Source organism: Seriola dumerili, unplaced genomic scaffold, assembly GCF_002260705.1.
Source record: "Seriola dumerili isolate Sdu_G_001 unplaced genomic scaffold, Sdu_1.0 BDQW01000533.1, whole genome shotgun sequence".
NCBI classification, from domain to species: domain Eukaryota; kingdom Metazoa; phylum Chordata; class Actinopteri; order Carangiformes; family Carangidae; genus Seriola; species Seriola dumerili.
Genome location: NW_019174788.1, coordinates 1,812,967 through 1,834,178, shown reverse-complemented (window position 1 = coordinate 1,834,178; position 21,212 = coordinate 1,812,967). Strand labels below are relative to the sequence as shown.

Genomic DNA, 21,212 nt, shown 5'->3' with positions numbered 1-21,212 from the left:
CTCTGTTCTGCCAAAATAGAGTTAATAGCTTTGCACATAAAACTATTTTTGGATGATTCAGAATCATTTTTATGTCAAAAGGTTTTTTCCCCCACCACTACTTTTAGTAACTGAACAAAAGAAGCACTAAAACAATTAACTGCACATATTGAAATGTAAGAAACTGTATTTGTTGGTGTTAGCGATGTTATTCTGAAAGATTACTGCATCAACACTGAATCATCTGGAGTAGTAGTTTATCTAAGAGCTGTCATATTTCCCCAAGCGCTCTCAGCAGGACAGTGATTAAAACATATGTTCTTTAGGGTCAGGGTTGATAAAAAAATAAAAAAAAATTGGCGGTTGTATCATTATTTGTAGCCATGCCAGATGTTTTGAGAAATAAGTCTCTACTGCAGATCCAGACAAATAGCCAGAAATATAACAACAGACAATGCTGACTTGTGATGAAGAGAAAGCCAACCACGTGAGTCTAGAGGCTTCTCTGAAAATCCAATAATATGGACAAATGGACTTGTGACTTGAAGGACACCTTATTCCTTTTGGAGGACACATTTATGACTCCTTTATAATTCAATACCCAAGGTGAAGTGCAGATCAGTAAAATATCACACAGGCTAGAGGGTAGGGATCGGTTTGTGCCTCTGAATTGTCACATTTTGATTTGTGGATCCATAGAGAAGCCCAGAGGGGACTTGCATTCATTTACGCATTTTTCTGTTCTGATGTGTTTTGTCTTTTATCCACGCATGAAATGTCCAATATGCCTGCTTCCCCTGGAAGAATGATGGATAATGGTTGTCAACCGCGGGTGAGGCATGGGGCCTGCGGTAAACTGTCACTAGCCTGTATCATCCTCAGCTCTCCAAGGTGGCCGCTGCAGATCCACATCACTCACTAATGTCAAGTTAAAAATGACAAGGCTGGCATTAAAACCCTCATAGCTAAGTTTGCTGGATATTGGCTGCACTCTCATAATCGATGATTTATTCAAGGCCTTTACACATTAAAGTTTGCTCTAACATGCATTCAGAACTGCAGTACATTTACATTTAGCTGAGCCACAGCAATTTAAAATGAGAAAACAGGTTTAAGCTCAATGACCCAAAACCATTTTCTCCCTCCTTGTAGTCAGCAGAGCATCATCATAGGAGGACTTTTATGCTTGGACATCAGCAAGCAAAAACTTTTCACATTTCCAAAAAAGGATGATTGTTCACCAATTGATTAATTTCTTCCTCATCCACCACCTCCTGATCTAACATCAGTGATGAGGGAATTTTGAGTGGAGGTCTTTTACAGCTCCAGCCATCACACCAGATGTGCCTAACAACATCCACTTTTGAGTTATCCAGACGTATTTCAAAGATGTGATTTAAATCTCCCTCGTAAATATGTTCTGCCCACATGCAGCGTTTCAAATCTGAAATCTGATCCCTGAAATATGTCACATCATGGAAGATAAAGACACCAACTGCTGCAAGATGTAAGCGTTTTGTTTCAGGCAGAATCTGTGGCCTAACATACTGAATGTGTCATGGGCTCTGGTGCATTTTCTTTTCTATTTGGCCACCATGAATCAATTTCAGACTTTCTATAAGGTGCTGTAAGCGCAAATTGAACAACTGTCTTACACAGGTCTTATTCTTCACCTTTGATGGAGGTTGAAAAGGTTGTTTTATTGGTGAAGAATCAAACACAGGAGTTGAGCAAGTCATTTGAGCCTTCTCTCACTGATGCAATAATGCTATCTTGTGATTGAATGGATAGGAGGCATTAGCTGGTCCTCTAGAGGGCCGCCTCCTTGGTGTAGTCACATCTTGCACTGCTGATAGTGGCACCACTGGGCAGAGCGCGCCACCACTTCCTGTGAGCTGCCCTTTTCATTCTCTGTATTTTTGTTACAACAAAAATATACCCATTTTGGCAAGCTAAACACAGCCTGCCAGGAGGCTGTCAAGTCATTGTTTAATTTTGGCAGCAGCTTGCTCCAGGGACATGGACTTATCCGGTGTGTCTATGCTCTGACCTCAGCCCTTTTTCTCTGAGACCAGTTGAACAACATTTTGCACCAGTGAAATAAACATTGGTGTTTTCTTAAGATGTACCCATGAACAAATGGTGAGTTGTGTTATTCTATCTGCTGTGTGACTCACAAAAAAGGCACCGTAATGATGCAACCCGATAACATTTTAGTTGCAGAGACTTCTACCGCGGCCAAGGAAAACAAAAAAACTTTGAATTCATTCCAATGTTTGTCAACCTAAGTGTCCTGAACCACACAAAGCATCATCTCCGAGGGGTCTCCAGAAGATTTCTGATACTCAAAATAGTTTTTTAGATGTTCTTCTAATCTTTGCTTATTTCATTGTATACTGGGTGTTTTAAATGATCTAAATGAAACAAGAAAGACAAGACAAACAACACATTGCTTTGTTTTGAGAGGACAGATGGAAACCACTGGTTTAGTTGTATAACAACATCTTGTGGCATGGCTATTATCTGCAGTGATTTGGAACTAATTAACCAAATTATCTTAATCATATATCTTGATATGCTTTTTAAATGGAACCCTGCCAGCTGATCTGAAACAAGTATTTTCCATCATAGCATAAGTGATTACTCTCATTCATAACTAGTGGTGATCAGGGATGTGTGGTGGTGTGTAATGCAGTATTCAACAGATAGGGGAATAATTCATATAAAGAACTCGGGAACACATCAACGATCCCATGTTAGAATAAGAAACACAGATGTGCTGGTGTCATAGTCTATATATTACATTGATGCAGTCCTTCCTCATCCATTAATGCTGCTGTTCCATCAGTCAGTTTCTCAGGTTGTGACTCAGTGCCCTCATAAACCCCTCCACCCCCTGCTAAAATTATAATGATCTGGTGTTGTGTTAATTGATGAACTTGGATAATACCATGGCATAAGGTCAGGTGTGCAACACACAAATCACATTACTAATCAAACAAAGGGTCTTAGCCCTAAGACACATGGTAGATGAGTTTTATATTAAAAAAAAGAAAAAAATCATTCTTCATTAATTTATGAAAAGGGCACATCTCACAACACTGCTATGTGGCCTTTAGCGAGCATGCTGTTCAGAAGAATCAAGCTATTTGGTGCTATACTTGATCAGAACACATACATTCTTGCCTCTTTATAATCCTCCCTGCTGTGGTTAATTATGCAATATGCCCCCAATGAGCCACAAATGCTGTAGGAGCTCTATGTATTTAAAAAGGCATTCATGCAAAAGTAAAAAAGGAGTATAATTTCAATCAGTTTTATTTAGGAAAAGGCTGGTTGTGCAGTTTTTTTTTTTTGTTTTTTTTTTAATGGGAGCATGAACATCTATGGTGTGAAGGGTTCTCACCTTGATTTAAATCCCTGGATTGTCTTTAAGGGAGTGTATGTTTACCTGTCTGTGTAGGGCAGCTCATCTATTTCCCGCCTATCTTTAGATTTGTATTTTTATCTTGTTCTCATTCTGCCTGTCTGTAAACCGTCTCTCTGTTGGTCTACTTGTCTGTTTGTGACCCATCAGCCTGTCAGTGATGACTTGCCTCAGACACTATGAAAGAAAACTTGTTCGTCTGTCAGGTTTTCATGAGCTTTCATCAGTGGTACACGAAGCATTCAGATCCTTTACTTAAGTGAAGGTAGCTACACATAAAAATACTCACAATACTAAACATGAAAGATTTCAAAATGATATTTCAGTAAAAGTACTATCAGCAGAATGTATTTAAAGTATCACAAGTACCCAAGGAGCTCCCTGTAACTATTATATTATTATATATACATATACATATATACATTATTTGATTGCTAATTTGAATGCATCAATGTAGCTGGGTGAGGTGGAGCTAGTTTTGAATACTTTATATACAGTATGGTAGTTTAGTGCAGTGGTTCGCAACATGGGGTCAAGTCCATCCAAAAGGTCACAAGATACATCTGAAGGGTCATGAGATGATTAAAGGGATAGGAAAGAAGAAAGGAAAGTATGGCTAACCAAATGTGATTTCACTTTCTGGATTTTTATTGATGTTATTGAAATATTCCATTATTTGAACAGTTACAAAAAATAAAAAAAAACATTAAAAGTTTCGCGGGCAATCACTCTTTGGTAAAACTGTTAACAACTAATAAGACAATGGCAACAACCCCAAAAGGTTGAAATTGAACAATAATTGGCAAACGAATCAATAATTGAAATAACTGTTAGTATCAGCCCTACTTGAAATAAAACAAAAGCAGGTGGCAGTTAAAAAGTAAAAGGTTCAGGGTTAGGTAAAATACTACTGTGAATGCAGAATACTGTGTGTCTCTTTGATTCACCCATTCATCTTTTCATAGCCCACTGCAAATGGTCCTCTCTGAGGCGTTAATGGTTAAAATCTTTTTCAAAAGGCAGAATGCAAGAAGCATAGAGAAAGAGCACATTACAGCAATGGACTGTAGCACAGTTACTCTATACTTGGCTCTTACAAACCATTAACATCGCCTTGCAAAGAAAGCAATGCATTCACTAAAAACGTATTCAGCCTTCTGTGTTTGTCACACAGTACACAAACGACACTGCTGATAGATACAGGATGATGCTCACTGATGCTCAATGCATCATCATTTTCTACTCCACCAGTTTTTAATCCGCCTCTTAATTCCTCATTTCCCTTCTAATAAAAATCTCTTTTTCTTTGAGTATTATGCTTCAAGGTAAAGAAATATGTGTCAAACTGAAATTAAACCAGCTCCAAAAAGCAACAGAAAATCTAAAGATGTAATATTGGGGATCCTGTAGAATGTTTCTGTTGTACTACAGATTTCAAATAGAAAATCGATTACATGGATTCTCGTCACCCTGAGACCGGATCCGGAGGCAGAACCTGCCCAGTCCAACCTGTGTTTACCGGATTAGATCAAAAGCTTTCGCTCAGTCCTTGTGACTCAAACAGGCTGGCGAGGTGAGAGATGCAAGATACATTTGATTTGCAGTGACAGTACAAGGATGATTCATTGATGATGTTCTTGAAGTGCAAGAGCCTACAGAAATACATCTCATCTCCTCAGTTTGTGTCCAACAACATCAAAGCCTTCCCTCCTCTCAGGGATGACTCCACTGTGAATTCATTTGGCGACAAGGGGAAATAGAAAGGCTCTCGCATGAAAAAAAATTCACTGAAGTGTAATGTGAAAACAAGGTGCTGCACTAGAAATCGTGTCGAGCTGAGGAGCAAAGCATATATTTCATTGATTATTGTGTTTTTTTTCTTTCCAACTGAAGCTACTTTGAGCTTCAAAGGGAACTGTGACACTGTAAGGACTGAGAAGTCATGGTGAGAGGATTAATTGGTTGGTTGTTGGTCAATAACAAAAAACGTACGGTGGCGGTCAATCTTATTAATATCAATATCTCACATCATGTGGTGTTGTTTTTCTGCTTTACAACCCAAATAACTGATCTAGTGTGTACTGGTAGATAGATGGTCCTAAGCAATCATCATGGGGAAATTAAGGAAAAGGCACCTGATGAGACCTGATGAGGCTGTGGTTGCTCAGCGATCTCAGACTGGGTCACACAATCATCCGGAGATTGTCGACAGTTCTTAAATTCATGTTTGTTATCTACTCTTTTTCTTATTTCTCAGCATTAAGCACACACTGCACTAGGTTTATACAGACAATGAAGTGGACTCTAACATTGTCCACACCACGTACTCAACATCTCATGTCAAAAACAGTGCGGCAAGTTCCATCTAAAGCCGGGAGGCAGGGCTTTTTATCATTTTGCAGCCAGGTGGCATATTGTAATAACACTGGTTACAGTAGGGTAGTCAAACAACCACCTAATTAAAATGAACCATCAAAGCAAATCACTGCCAGGATGTTGGTGTCTATAATAAGGTGTCACTGACCATAACCCACTGGAAACAGACAACACCTGATGATGAACAGATTGTGTACACATAGATCAGCACATGCAATATTAGGAAAAGATAGAAATCAATAAGGATTTTAATGAGATCACTTTTTTTAGTAGATTATTTTTGCTTTGGTGGAACAAATCAATCTGTGCTATACATGTTATTCTTACAAAGGCAATTTCAGAAAAGGCAGAACTGAAAGTCTGTCATTCAGTCTGAGATGAGATTGATTTTTCCTTTTCCGTTCTTAATGTCACTTTAGACGGGAAATTATGGGCACACTATATTTCAGCCGTTCTGGAAATGCAGCGGTCTAATAATGAGTTATAACAAATTGCTTTGGACACTTTTCTTTCTTTTCTTTACCTTTTCTCATTTGGATAGCAACGCAGGAAGGACACACAAACAGTCCCAGTAAATAATCAACGACTCAAACTATTTAGGTTAGAGTCGTGGAAGACTCAGATCTTTAACTTAAAGTAAAAGTAGCAACATCACAGCATAGACACATTATGTTATGAGTAAAAGTCACAAATTCATATTATAAATAATTATTTAAGTAAAAGTGCAAACATTTTAGAATCAAAATATACTCAAATCATCAAAAGTAAAAGTGCTCATTCTGACCTACGTCAGAGTGCACATCCCTTTAATGTTGCAGGAGTGACTGATTTTAATTACTTTATATACAGCTGGGTAGTTTGTAAATTTGCCTGAGGGGATCAATCAAGTCTTATCTTAACCTATAATAATATATCATAACTTATTTTTTGATAAGATTTGTATTATTAATTTGAAGAATCTGCAAAGTAACTAGTAACTAAAGATCACAAATAAATGCAGTGGAGTAAAAACTACAGTATCTGCCTCCTAAATGTAGTAAAGTCCAGGTATAAAAAAAAAAAAGAGTAAAATGGAAGTACTCAGGTAAGTACAAGTACCTCAACATTGTATTTTAGTAGAGTGCTTGAGTAAATGTACTTAGTTACTTTCCACCACTCTTAAGATAAGCAGTATTTAACTCGCAAACTGTAAATAAATGTAATCCAACTTTAAGGACACTGTCAAGGCTCAAAGATATCTTACACAGTCTTTTCAAAGACATCCAAGTAAGGCGACTTTTACAACGAAAATGATTATCTTAATACTTTTGCAGTATTATGGAGAGTTGTTGAACAGACTTGTATGGAAAAACGGCTGCCATGAGTAGGAATCTGTCTAAATTTACCAGGGATAGATTTTTGCCAGAGGAAAAAAAAGAAATAAGAAGTTTGGAATAGATTTTTTTTTCAATCTATTTCTACAGTGCATCAACGTCTCCTCTCTGAGAGCAATTAAGAGTGCAGCAAGAGAGCGCACAAAAAGAGCAGAAAACCACACAATCACATTCACTTCTCCAAGTTGTGATTTTACAAATGAGCAGATTCTGAGAGCATGCATAATTTATGAGCAGACCGCTGCCCTAATTTAGCTTCCACCACAAAATATAATTCCTCTAATTGTATTAAGGCAGGGAAAGGGTGAGGGTTGCAGGTTGAGTAAAATGATTGAAGTATTGCTTTTTCAACAAAGTACAAAAAAAGCGTCCCCTGAGGGCCAAACAGGGTGTTTGACACAGGCTGATATTCATTTTAAAACACCCAAGAGTTCAGACTCCAACTAAATTTTTTTGTAAATTTGATTTTAATTCACTCTTTACCAAAGACGTAAACAGTAAGTGTTGAGATCTGAAGCTGAAGAGGCACAAAATATTTTAATAGCATTAGTTTGTTTACCCATGGGAGAGTTAGTGTTCTGGGTTAAACCAATTAAACATTTAATTTAGTCAATAGCTTTACATTCTCATCCAAAACAACATGCCACAAGCTAGTAGGCATCTACTTTAAATCAAGGACATCATCCTGCCAACCACGGCAGGATCTGCAGTAAAGGTGAATGAGCCTGCTGGTAATACACTTTTGTAACTATCTGTACTGCACATGTCTTCTCTTAATACAGACATGTTAATGTTTTTTGTTTTTTCATGTTTGTTTTTTTTATAAAGTGTTTAAACATGTTGGGTTTTTGACCCACAGCTGAACCAGTACATTGAAACTGTTGAAACAGAGAACTGTTGATTCAACTGCATGATCATTTTGGAGGATGTAGTTTGTGGTGCCATTTTATTGCCTTACACAGAGAGGTGATTCTGTTATGTAGCCTGCCCTCTATAATGCAAGGAGGACAGAATAATAGACATATCTGTCCTCATAATGTAATACAATTCAACAGCACCTCAAACTGCAGCCTCCAAAATTACCACAAACTTGAATTTGTGTTAGACTGTACTAGTTTTAACTACAGGTGTCGATTATAAACTGACAGCTGAGTGAATGGATGTTATATTTGGCAACATCAGGTATTTATGCAAATACCTCTCATTATCAAGAGTTCAAACATCATGAATTGCGTCACTGCATCAAGAAGTAAATTCACTTCCTTCTTTCAACAATATACCTGTTTACACCTACCATGTATGTAATAACATCAACAATAGCTGCATCACTGTGGCACTTTAAGATATTCAGATGCCTCCCTGATGGTATTGCATGATGAATAAGAATCTTATCAGTACCAAATTTGTTCTGCAGCAAGACAATGACCTCAAACATACAGTCACAGAAAACTACGTTCAGCGACAAGAGGAACAAGGAGTCCTGCAGTTGATGGTCTGGCCCCCACAGAGCCTTGATCTTAACATCATGGAGTCAGTCTGGGATGACATGAAGTGGCAGAAGACACTGAGACAGTCTAAATCCGCAGTTCCCCCCAAGGTGCTTCCAATAATCTACCTGCCAAGTACCTTGAAAAACTGTGTGCAAGTGTGCCTAAAGGAGAACTGGTGCTGTTTTAAAGGCAAAGGGTTGTCACAGCAAATATTGACTTGATTTTGTTTTTTTGTTTACTGCACTTTGTATGAAGTTAACTGATGAATAAATTACTATTCATGGCATTATTTTTTTTCTAAAGTAGCCTATCCTCACTTTATTTGGAGTAGTAGTAGCATGTGTAACTAGATTTCATGCAAATAAGGGTCTGGCCTTCCCCTAGTCTGGGGAGAGGTAGTAATCTGAGACTGGTAACTGCCATAAGAAGAATAAATTCTGCACATTAACAGTTTACAGTTACAGCAATAACAATTCAATAACAATAACCATCAGGCTCCAAGTCATGTCGCTCCCTCATCCATACTGTCACCCACACAGATGATTCAGTGATCAGGGTGAACCTTTGTATTTGATCATATGTATAGAAAAGCTGGATCTGTTTTACCATGTTGCTTTAATGAGACAGAGACCAACAACAGCCTGTCGATTTCCTGCTGGGACAAGTTAAAATGTCTGTGTCTCTCCTACGTAACCTTAACATTTATTTGACAGAGAAATATCCCACCTGTACAACCACTACTGTTTGCTGTTATCATGTTTGTTTGTTTGATTGACACGGGGAAAGTTTGTTATGGTAAGATATCCGTGGTGATGAATTTGGGGTGTGTTCATTTCCTGCATGTGGTTGCAGTGTCTCTCACATTGCTTGTGGCTAATGCCATTTCAATGAAGCAGCTATAATGCAATTTTTGTTGTGACCTTGACAGCTGTTTGCTTTTATGTGCTGCCATGACAACACATTACATATCAAGAGTACAAGCATTTTATGCAAATTTGTTACTGGAGAATATGTGAAATTTTGATGTTGCTTTAACTTTAAATACAACTGGTTTTAGACCAGATCCAAACAAGGGATCTAATAAGATGTTTAAAATAGACAACTACAGCGTGATGTGTCTTTTCCTACACAATGCATTTTCTGTTGCAGTTTAGTTGGTTATAAACATAAGTGCTTGTTTCATTCATAAACAATCTTAGGCATAGTGCAGCCAACGGCTTGGAGAGAGCACATTAACCAACACACTCAAGTTTCAGCGGAGCTGTTGTGGAATTATCATTAATTAGCTACAGCTAATGTAATTTACCACCAGTGAAATTTAACTAGAAAAAGCAACAGTCAGCGCCACCTATAAAGAAGCTGCTAACATTACCTACATGTTTTCAACATTAGTCTTTGTTAATAAAGAAAAAAATAAGGACAAAAACAGTTCTAAAAGAGATTCTTTATCATCAGAACATAACAAATGCAGGTATTTTTCTAAACAGGAATGGGATCTGAAATGGAACCGGCGATCAGAACCAAAAATTCAACTTGATTATAACAAACATAATGGGTTCCTATCCTCTTTGTACTTCAGGACAGTACAAATATTGGATTCCGTGCCATTCGATGGTGTGACGGCTGCTATAACCTACTAACAGAAATTAAGGGCTTGTTGTATCATATAGTGTCTGTCTGTTGTTTCAGCCTGTATTTACTCAATGGTCTGTAAAACAGGTACACACCTTAAGTTATTCAGTGTGTCACCATGTTCTTTCACTTTCTGTCTTCTGCAAGATCATTTCCAGTAAAACGCTGAAACCAGAAATTACCTGAAAGACGAGAAAGGAGAGAGAGAGAGAGAGAGAGAGAGAGAGAGAGAGGAAAGGGAGAAGAAGGAAGGTGAATCAAGGAAGTCGAGAGTCTGGAGAAAGAATGCAAGTGGGCGGAACATAGAGTAACAGAAAAACAGGAACAAAGTGATAACATATGCCAAAGTACACCTGCACACCTGTGTCAAGCCACTCCTTTCCCAGGGCACATCAGAGATGGTTGAGAAGCGGAGGCTTGGAAATGTACTGAAACCCAGTATAATTTTTGTATTTTATAGCCTTTTTGACATTGACTCTGGTTTTGTTTGGGTGGATTGTGGTGTTTAAGGAGTTTACGTGTTTTTTTGTTTCAGTTATTTTTGTTGTGGTGTGTATATTTATTGCTTTAGTTTAGAGTTCACAACATAGCGGCTGCTAATAGAAAGTAGGATTGTGGTATTTTCTGTTACCCACATGCCTAATGAAGATGCAGTCTGTGAAAGTCATCATCCTCCTGCTGTTCAGCGATGGTGAGTACAGAGGAGCTAATATGGATCTTTGTTTAATTTACAGATGTTGATTACCGGCAGTCAAACATTTAATAGGCTACCATTTCTACAAAGTAGACCTAATAGAAGAAATAAATAACTCTAAAGCAATAAAGCCAAGTAATACATTTGACAGAGTGATTCCCTCTCGTTTGAAATGAAGGAGAGTCCCACAACACAATGAGGACTTCAGCTTTAACTGATAGTGATCGATGGAAAATGCTATTTCATTTTATTGTCTGGTTGATGAAATATTGACTATCAAATTGCACATTATAAAAATGCTAATTTTGAATTTAGCCTTGTGTCCTTCACATCTTCAATAAACTACATGGACTATGATATTTAAACTGTAATATGCTCTGGGTTGGTAAACTACCAGCTATGTGTATATGGGATGACATCATGAAAAGGTGTTTTATGTATGAATCACTCTAGCTATACGATAGACATTACTTCTCGCACTAAAGGATTGTGTTCCGCATCCCTTTCCTGTACGCCAGCTGGAAAGATGGCAATTATTTCCTTGTGTAAAAGATATGGCCGGCAAAGTTAAGGAACAAAGCGCAGTTTTGAGTGTCAACTACCAGCAGAAACAAAGTCCATCTTGCATAATCTCCCTGTGGTCCTGGATCACTCAGGCTTTAGCAGCTAGAGTGTGAAAATCATGCTATCATAATCATCATACATTGGGAGATGGGCGGAGAGTGGATGCTGAGGTATAACGATTTTAAGGTATGCATTGAGGTTAGAAATCTGGGCTGCAACGTAGATAAAGGCAAGATGTAATCTGAGTACTAAAGGCTGTCTGCGGCTCTTGTTACTGTACAGAATAGTGTCCTTACTAGCAGTTTCATAAAAAGTATCAAAAACTACAAAAGTGACAGATTTTGATTTATGAACCACGCTGAATGAGAAGAAGGGCACAGCATTAGTATCTATCATAAAATTATATTTTTTTCTCTTTTGCTATGTTTTTTCTTCCAGCTTGTCTTTCAACTGGAAATGGGACAGTGCATTTTGTCTCCAAGAACTTTTACAATGTACTCCACTGGAACCCCGTGCAGCCTGCCACCCAAGGGGAAAAGGTGCTCTACAGTGTCCTGCTCTGGAAGTAAGACCCAGGACGATAGATGAGTGATTACTGTCATTATTGTGATTATTATACCTTTACTTCCACTGCCCTTATGGATCCATATGGAGAAGTGGGTCAAAGCAGGAAACGTGTTTGCAGGGTAAACACTCAGTGTCAGTGTCCATATTAAAGCGCTGTAAAATCTGTGGACTAACAAATTGGGAGTATAACTCTGGTCTGTTTGTATCCAATCAGGAATAAAATGTGTATAGACACAATGGATCATAAACACTCACTAGCACAGAAAATCCACGACTGTTTAACACTGTTTCCTAAAAACTACAGAGTCCTGCTGGTTTAAAAACATGACAAATGTGCCCAGTAGGTAAAATGGGCTTGTGGTTGAGAGCCACAGTCAGTCTGGGGAAGTCACACAGTATTGAGAGATGGACTAACATATTTAACACATTGTTGGCTTAGGTCTTTAGTGTACCACATGGTTCAAGGATAGCTAGCTTGTTCCCAGTCCTTAGCATGGACTGCTCTCCTCACTGAATGGAGATGGAGCACTCATACTGTGCACTTTCCTGGCTTCCATGTAGAACTTTTTTCTTTCTTCTTTTCACTCTGTCTCTACAAACAGCCTCAACAAAGTGGAAATGCCATCTCGTCTAATTACTCGCGACACAGGCTCCCAGACAAATGTCAAGTGCCACCCCTATCTTTGTGACTTTTCCCCCAGCGACTGTCACCAAAAAATTCTGGGATGACTTCCTGCATCAAATCAGCTGCAGAGGAAGTTTAACTATGCCCGCTCAATATTAGTTCCTGGTTAAAACAAAAATGCTGTCAATAATGTTGTGATCTTCAAAAGGGCACTATGTGTTCAAATGATGAATGGGTCAGGAAGATCTTTGTGTCATTATTTCACTGTCGAACAGCTTCTGCTGCCAGATGGAGGTTGTCAGAATTTCATGCCAGTGTCTTTGTTTAAGAGGACAGGCTCAAAATTTTTCAAGTGTCTTAAACAATAGTGAAGTGCCCATATGAACACAGAGAGGTTTTACTTGCTCTAATTATTCCTCCTCTCCAGACTGACGATTAAAAGATTCAACTCTCCCAGTGTGAGTGAAAAAAATCTACAGTCCTCGTTCTGTGTAAAAATGAATTCAATAGCTTATCTGAAGCCAATATGAGGCTTCAGCAGTCTGGGTTAGTCAAATAAAGTGGATATCTTCCCAAGTTACTTTACTTTTAGTAAGAAATTCTGTCTGTGTTACTATCCCTGCACTTCACCTCAATAAGAATGATATGGCGATGACTCAGACTGTTTTAAGACAGACTTGAAAATTTGTGGGCCTATCCTTTAATAATAATGTTTATTTTTTTTGGAAATCATTGACTCAAACTAATGAATAGACAGCTCTGTCAAATGGGTACCAGTGAACTGACTGATCACACTATACTGCGCTCATTACAGCGACGTGGACCAGCAGTACCGGATAACAGAGGGCTGTCAGAACATTACTGCTCTGACCTGTGACCTGACTGCAGAAACTCCAGCAGCTCCCGACGTGCATTACAATGCTCAGGTGTTCGTTAACGGTCGCTTGCTTGGCCAAACTCCCATGAGGTTTAAACCTATAGCAGATAGTAAGAATCTCCATCATCATTCAAGCATTTCTTGGTTTCCTCCAAGCCAGATGTATTCTGCTGCAACATTTATTCATTCACCTTTCTTTGTCTTCGTAGCTATTTTGGGTGCACCCACCTTGACTACATATACAACAGAGTCATCCATGTCCGTTAAGGTCACCCTGCCCATGGGGCCAAATGGGGTCTCCATTGCAGAAATCATCAGTAGCAGCAGAAACAGGCCCTCCAAAGCTGTAATCTATTATGACTTAAAAATCACTGAACCAGAATGGGCTGAACTGCAGGTGAGTCCACCCACTGCTTGTATGTGAATGGAAAGGAAAAGAAATACTAACACATCTCAATATGAAGCAATTTTTAACAACAAAAACTGAACATTTTAAACTGCATTTAAAAAAAAAGGTATAACTTATGGTAGAACTGTTGTATTGCACTGCATTGCACTGTAAACCTGTACCTAATAAAGTGGGCACTAAGTGCATATTTACACAGCAGTAAGATCAGGCCTACAAATTATCAATGTGACTTGAGTTCATTTATAATAGTAAACAATCAAAGGATTCAGCCTTTAAACTGTGAGGTTATTGAGTTACTTTCTCTTATCCATCTGCCCCCAGGTTTTGTTTGTTCTTATTGAGCTGAAATGTTTCTGAATTTTTTTTCTGAGTTTTCTTGTTTGTCTGACCTGTGCAACCTTCAATGGACTGAATCAATCAGTTAGAATCCATGTGACCCACTGTGTCTCCAGCTCAGTGATGTCACAACCGGCCAGTTTGACATCAACTTGGGGAAAAACCAATCAAAGTACTGCGGCCATGTTGTCTACAAGCCGTCTTCTGAATGGGGTCGCAATGTGAGTGAGAAAGCCCCATTCTGTGTCACATTGCTAGGTAAGAACAGTACTGACCACAACCTCTTCTCTTTTTCTCACACATATAGAAGAACAAACTATTGATCATCTCATAAATATTGAATAATAATTGCTAAGTGCCGTTTTCAGCATATGATATGCCCAATATTCCAAAGTTTCCTCTACATTCATCTAGCAGTGGCAGCCCACCACTGCTAAATCATAGCCGCCACACCTTCAAATTTCTTTTCTTTTTTCTTTTTTTATTGTCGCAAATGCACCACCGCCACATCTCTCCAGCTTCACAGCACAGCCTGTGTGATGATGTTAGAGTTGAAGTAAGATTTAATTTTCACAAACCAAAGGTATTTATTTTTCTTGACATTGTATATGGCTGAGATATATATTGTAAAAGTTCAATGGCAGCGATAAAAGCCATTTTCAACTGGCCAGCCAGTAAATAGGTTTTGAAAGTAAAATCTGCTGTCAACTGCAAATTTGGTCATTTGTGTATGCCCCCCCCCCCCCAGGGGCACAAGATGTATTTGTTCATAAACGAAAATTACTTACAAATAAATGCATAAATTAAGTCGTTAACCAACTTCATGTATGTTTATAAAAACTTGAAACTGAAAGGAGCAGAGGTATCCTTATAATGTTTACAAAAAGTTTTCAAGGACCCACCTGCTGTGGAGAAAATGCCATTTTACTTGAAGTAGTTTGTGCTCATCGCCTCAAGTGATTGCAGCCACTGGGAAACAATGCAGTGTTTGGGAAGAAATCAAGACAGTGTTGTTTATAAATCAGTCCCTTTTTAGATGTCTGCATCTGTACCAAGCCTCACAGTCACAGTATAACACGTCAAGCCCACCGGTTGCAACTAGAAAGATGCTACATACATCCCTCTAAAATACTTTTGTTTGCAGCAACATGAAATTAACCTTTCCAAAAAAAATGTGTCCCCTCCTTCCTCTCTTGTTGTCATACTGATGTGACAAGAGATAAGATTACACAGTCCTTATTATGCACTCCTTGCAAAGGTGACACTCTTCTCACCATCACATGACTCGTTGTTATTCTGAACTGTTACACCTGTAAATATTGACTGTAGATGACAAGATACTTAAAGAGATAAGTTCCGGTTAACCAACAATTACTTCCCAGAAGCACTAATACTGTATGTACTGGTACATTTCAACAGCCCTACATCACAGGTATGTTGCAGTGCTGCTCCCTGAAAACATGCCTAAGCTTGTGTTTCATGATGAGAAATTTCCAAATGTTTGAAAGCACTTGAGGGTATCTGATTTTACACATCTGCCGTTTTTTTCCCCTCACATTAGTACATGACACAAATGCTCTTCTCCCTCAGGTGATCATCAGATGCTTTTGTCATGGCTCATCACAGGTGCTGCTCTTCTGGCGGCCGTGGTCGCGATGTTGGCCTATTGGATGTGCAATTATGTGAAGGGCGGAAAGCATAATAAAATACCAAAGTCATTGGTAAGACTTCTTCAGTTTCCGTTGGTGCGTCTGGGTTAAAACAAGGAATTGTTGTCTTACTGGAAAATCAAGCTGGCACATTAACTACTGTGCACATGTTCTGTGTTCTGTTCATGAGAGGAAGCAACATGAAAGTAATTTTAACACACTAAAACAATGTGGATGTTGTTGTAAACTGAAGGAGTGTTCAGTGCCTCATGAGGGTTTCAGTGATAACAAATATATTGTGGTTGAAGTCCCTTGTTCAACTTCTATCATGTAGGAGTTTCCACATTTAAATTTTCTGTATAGACTATTCTAATCAAATTTTAAAAAGCTGTTGTCAAGCACTTATTTAACTGTCATGGGTCTGTCTTCCTTATCTTTAAAACAGAAAACCATTTCTGGCACCCCGGGTAAAGTACTGCAATCTCCATCCAGCCCTATCACTATTTCCAAAGCGGTGGTCAGCAATGGTCCAAGTGAACAAACACTCTACGCCAAAATCCTAGTGAAGCAAAGTGAGACTTCAGTTAGGCCTGGAGGTTATGCCCCCCAGGACATCCCCTCTCAAGACTGGGAAGGTAGCACAGTCTCCTCTGTGGGCACAGGTGCACACAGTTCATCCCCTAATCCCCAGAATACGAGCGCCCAGTCGTCTGAAATCTACAGTGCAGTAGTTGTCCATGTCCCCGCTGAAGAGAAGGAAGACTTTCAGCAGGCTACCACTGAAGACAGAGGAACCCGAAACCCACCCTTGCTTTCCAGTGAAGAACTCTGGGATAAAGGTGGAACGACTCCAAATCTGATGTTATATGGAAAACAAGCTTCACCTCATCTGGATGCTTGTGAGAGCAATCCAGCCATGCCGCTACTGTTACACACAGTGCGCGATACCAACGGACAACTAATGTTGCCTTCGCTCACTCTTCAGTTAGAGAGCAGCACAGATGACATAGTATCATCTCTTAACCCAGAGAGAAAACCTCTTTTATCAGACCTCATAGACTATAACAAGGAAGGACCAACGTTAGCGTCATTGCAGAGCTTCGACAGCTCTGAGCTCTGGTCAGACTCTGGGTGTGATGATAGCACTGAAAACACGCCAACCCAGACGTACAGCAACGCGCATTATTTCCCATCTCAACCAGTTGTTAATTATTTCCAACAGCAGTGTCAGAACACACCGTCTAGTGATGCCATATTTGAATCAGGTTACAAACAAAACTGGATACCTGCAATAACTCTTGCAGCTGCATCTAAAAGACAGCTGTGAATACAGAAGGACAAACTGTCCTTGAACCTGCATGGACTGGTCCCAAAAAGGAGGAGCAAGGTGAAAGACATTAAGACAAAGCAGAAGAGAGGAAAGATCACAGATTTATAATCTTAAAACTTGCTTTTTCTGATTTTGGGTCAACAAATATCGGTAGAGATGTTTTTATTGCAGCAACCTTTTTAACATAGGAAGTTGAAGTTGATGGGATGGGTGCTTTAGGGACTACAGAACTGAGCCACACAATGACAGGTACACACTTATAAACTCTCCTCTCAAGTGAAGACATAAAAGTATCCTGTACTAGATCACACCTAACAACCTCCTCTGGACCGTTCAATACATTTCATTGCTAAATTTATTTATTATTCCACAAATGTAAAATGTTAAAATATAAGTGTGGATGGTCTTGACATTGTGGGTTTATATTTGAAGAATGCATGGTATATACATACTTTTTAAGTCCTTGTTTACTTTGTGAAGTCATCGTTTGACAATTTAACCACAGATTTTGAATTTTAAAAACCCAATTCCCAGAACTTATCCTCTTGTTGTCATGTGGTTATGGTGTAAATTAGTGATGGCCTTGTGTTCAAATGTATCATAGGCAGCAAAGGGAATACACCAGCTACTGTATAAAGTTCAAAGTATCAGTAATTTCAAAGCAATATTTTTTACATTGTCATGAAAGTTTCAAGCTCTGTTCAGACAGCTACAATCTGACTTGTTTGTGACAGTGACATGACACCGGTCATTTTTCTACAGTATAGTAAGATGTTTAAAATGCAGCTGAAATTATCGTCCTAAAATTAGATTAGTCTGACCACTCAAATCCAACCCTCTCCCCAACAAATTATGTTCCTTTCTTTCTAAACTACTTGTTCCCAATTACCTTGAGGTGGCAACATAATCGCTGGCTAGATTGCGTTCAGAGGCAGCGCTTCTTTCATTTTTTAATGAATATTCTTCATGCTTCTTTAATTTTTTAATGAAAGAAGCACTGCGTTTATTAACGGTTGTAGAATCACCAGGAGGTGTTTGGGGTGGATAGGAACAGCAATTCATATAGTATCAACATATTTGCAACTTGCAAAATGTGTAAATGAACATTTCCTCATTACAGTAATACAAACATAATCCGTTAATTACTTTGTGATACATACGTTTACTTCAAAACATATTTGCTGTTGCAAATGAGTAGTATATCAGTGCAATTTGACAGGGCTGCTCAAATCAGTTTTTAAAGCTGGTTGCCACTTTTTGGCTGGACCACAACAGCAGGGCCGATAAGTAGAGTGATAAAATTACACCTTTGGTCGGCCAGCCAAGTGTTGGAGTTTCACCATTAGTCGTTGCTCTTTCAAAAATGATTTGGCGAGAACAAAAACTAAAAGCACCTAGCGACATATCTACCAACTTTTTGGAATTGCCGCATGATTGTGAAGTCAGCCTTTCCCTCCACAGGCATAACTGTCCATGCTTACTGCACGGCAGCTAACATTAATGAGCTACTAAGTTTCTGTCTGAGCAATCATTTTACAAGTAAATACAGCCCAAATCACAGCAAAGCCACTGTTGCAGTTTAAAGTCTTTAACTTCTGTGTTTGGTAATTCTGTCAGACGATGGGGCAGCTATAAAAATCAGGACTGTGTGCAGAGCAGCAGCTTGGAAGTGACTGTTCAACATTTAGTCTGAACTACACGTTTCAGTCACTATTTCAAACAAAGAAAACACATAAATGAGAGCAGCTTTATTGGCAACTGGGCTGTATTAAAATACTGTACGTGAGTACAGAGAGTATAGGAGATAAGCAAACAGATAAAGGGCTGAAACCGGATGACACTAGGCAGACTGCAATTAGCCTACCATGCGATCCAGCCATATACTCGGTTTTGACCTAGTTTTGTTCCACAAAAAAAAAAACCCTGCACACCAGCAGCTGGACGAAAGGAAGAGGCTTCTTGCGTTATTCATAAAAAAAATAGAAAAGATAGTCAGCATGCGCATTGTGAGCCATCACCATGACAACACATTATTGCAACTTATTACACTCCCTAAATACACAAACCCAATCTGGTCACTTTTAAATTACAATGTGGACAGTCAGCCTTAAAGATTAGATATGAAAACAAATCTGATTGCCTTGTAGCTGAACAAAGCATCAGACACAGTCCAACACCCACTGTCACGCTTTAAGCTTCTTGAAATGGGACTAAAATGACTGAATTTCTACTAGAAAGGAATATTATTTTTGTGCGCTCACCAACATATGTCAGTATTATCAGTAATGTATGAAATGCATAAATTAATTTCATCTGTACATAAAAAAAAAAAGATTGTAACATGTATATTTTTTCTAACTCATGTTCAAGTTCATGAACTTGTTTTGTTCTGCTCATTGTTTGCTGTTCTTTCAGAGTAAGAAAATACAGCATGTAAAAATATATTACAAGGTGGGGTCATGGTGCAACCTACCCCACACTGATAACATCTAGGTTTTTAATAGCCTGAACACAATCTCTTATACATGGCTGTAAAGTAATAATAAAATCTGGTGTGTTGAAACAGTGTGATAAGTCACATATGGACATTTTGTCCAGTGCAGATGTATCGTGTGTTTGTACTGTGGATAAGAGTGTCTTCTGAATGAATGTAAGTGAACGAATGCAAAGTTGTAACTTTATTTTATTCTGCATTTGAAGATTGTGACTTTTAACAGCACTGAATGTTTATGCTGGAAAATTCATGCTGCAGGGGTTGACTTACATTAGATGATAATATATTAAAACACTCCAAAAAAAAATTACATATCATTGTATTTTAATATAACTTTTGAGTTATATTGCTGAATCACATCTGAATTAATATCTCGTCCAGAAATGATGTTCTGAAAAATTCAGCAATCAGAAACATCAACACTGTTCTGTGTATTCACTGGCTTGGTTGAGGGAGGTACTAAAAAGGATTTTGAATCTTATTTCCAACTGACTTATTAGCAGTGGCACAAAAGCCATCCTACTGGCCGACTAAAATAATCTTAGCTACTGACACTGGTTACTCAGTCTCCGGGTGAAGTGAATAAAATATGCCAGAATAATAAACTTGAACCTGCAGGCTATAACATATTAAAGTGCTGTATTCAAAACGGCAACGATCCTTGCTATATACTGTAGACATTCACTGTCTGAGACGATAAAGAAGAGAGGTGGATTGCACAAAGAATCCAAAGTACAACTCTATAGCCTGTTGCTAAGTAATGTGTGTTTTCAGTCAAGGGATGAACCCCACGAAGCTTTGTCTTTGTTTGGCCATTAGCTGTTTAAATGTTTAAGGTGGCATTGGAGCGCCATTTCTACCCCTGTAGGATATTGTACAGTCTGTAGTTAATTTACTGAGACAGACTAAGTATTTTTATGTGGATGGATAAATGGTTAGAAAGAGTAATAAAACATGTTTTCTTGTGCTTTTGTGTGAACTGCGCCTTGAGATTATCTTGTACAGTGTATGTTATTTCAAGGAAAAATGACTCAATTTTGAAACTGGGTTGTAATTCCCGAAAACACAGATTAGCTTTTATATCCCAGCAGGGGGTTTTCCTATAATTTAAAATTGGTCCTTCACTTTCTTTGCCTCCCTTTTCTAAGCAGATAAACGAGGAAGTGAGCCTCTCATTTAACTGTTCAACACAGAGAGGGAAACAGTGTAGCTATCTGAATCCATGTGATGTTTTCCAAGGGATATTATAAGCCTTGGGTGGATCCCTTTTCTAGTACCCATTGTGTGATAGATTATGCAACTGCTACCAGATACCCCAATGGAGTATTTTGCAGTAAAAGCCTGACCCATATACAGGTAACAGGGAAAAAGTTATTCAATCTTATCTAAT

At 38.5% G+C, this 21,212-nt stretch overlaps 1 protein-coding gene across 2 annotated transcripts; it reads left to right on the top strand.

Moving 5' to 3' along the window:
- Nucleotides 1–10,674: 10,674 nt before the first annotated feature.
- On the top strand, nt 10,675–20,175 carry LOC111235828 (interleukin-22 receptor subunit alpha-1-like). Of its 2 annotated transcripts, XM_022764392.1 has the most exons (8): nt 10,678–10,702; nt 10,888–10,968; nt 11,974–12,100; nt 13,542–13,714; nt 13,814–14,001; nt 14,466–14,607; nt 15,940–16,070; nt 16,444–20,175. In XM_022764392.1, the coding sequence occupies exons 2-8, from the start codon at nt 10,920–10,922 to the stop codon at nt 17,323–17,325; spliced, it is 1,692 nt and encodes a 563-aa protein (XP_022620113.1). In that variant the 5' UTR covers nt 10,678–10,702; nt 10,888–10,919; the 3' UTR covers nt 17,326–20,175. The 2 variants fall into 2 exon arrangements, with proteins under 2 accessions (XP_022620114.1, XP_022620113.1); XM_022764393.1 differs by having other exon boundaries at nt 10,675–10,968; nt 15,976–16,070.
- Nucleotides 20,176–21,212: the final 1,037 nt, after the last annotated feature.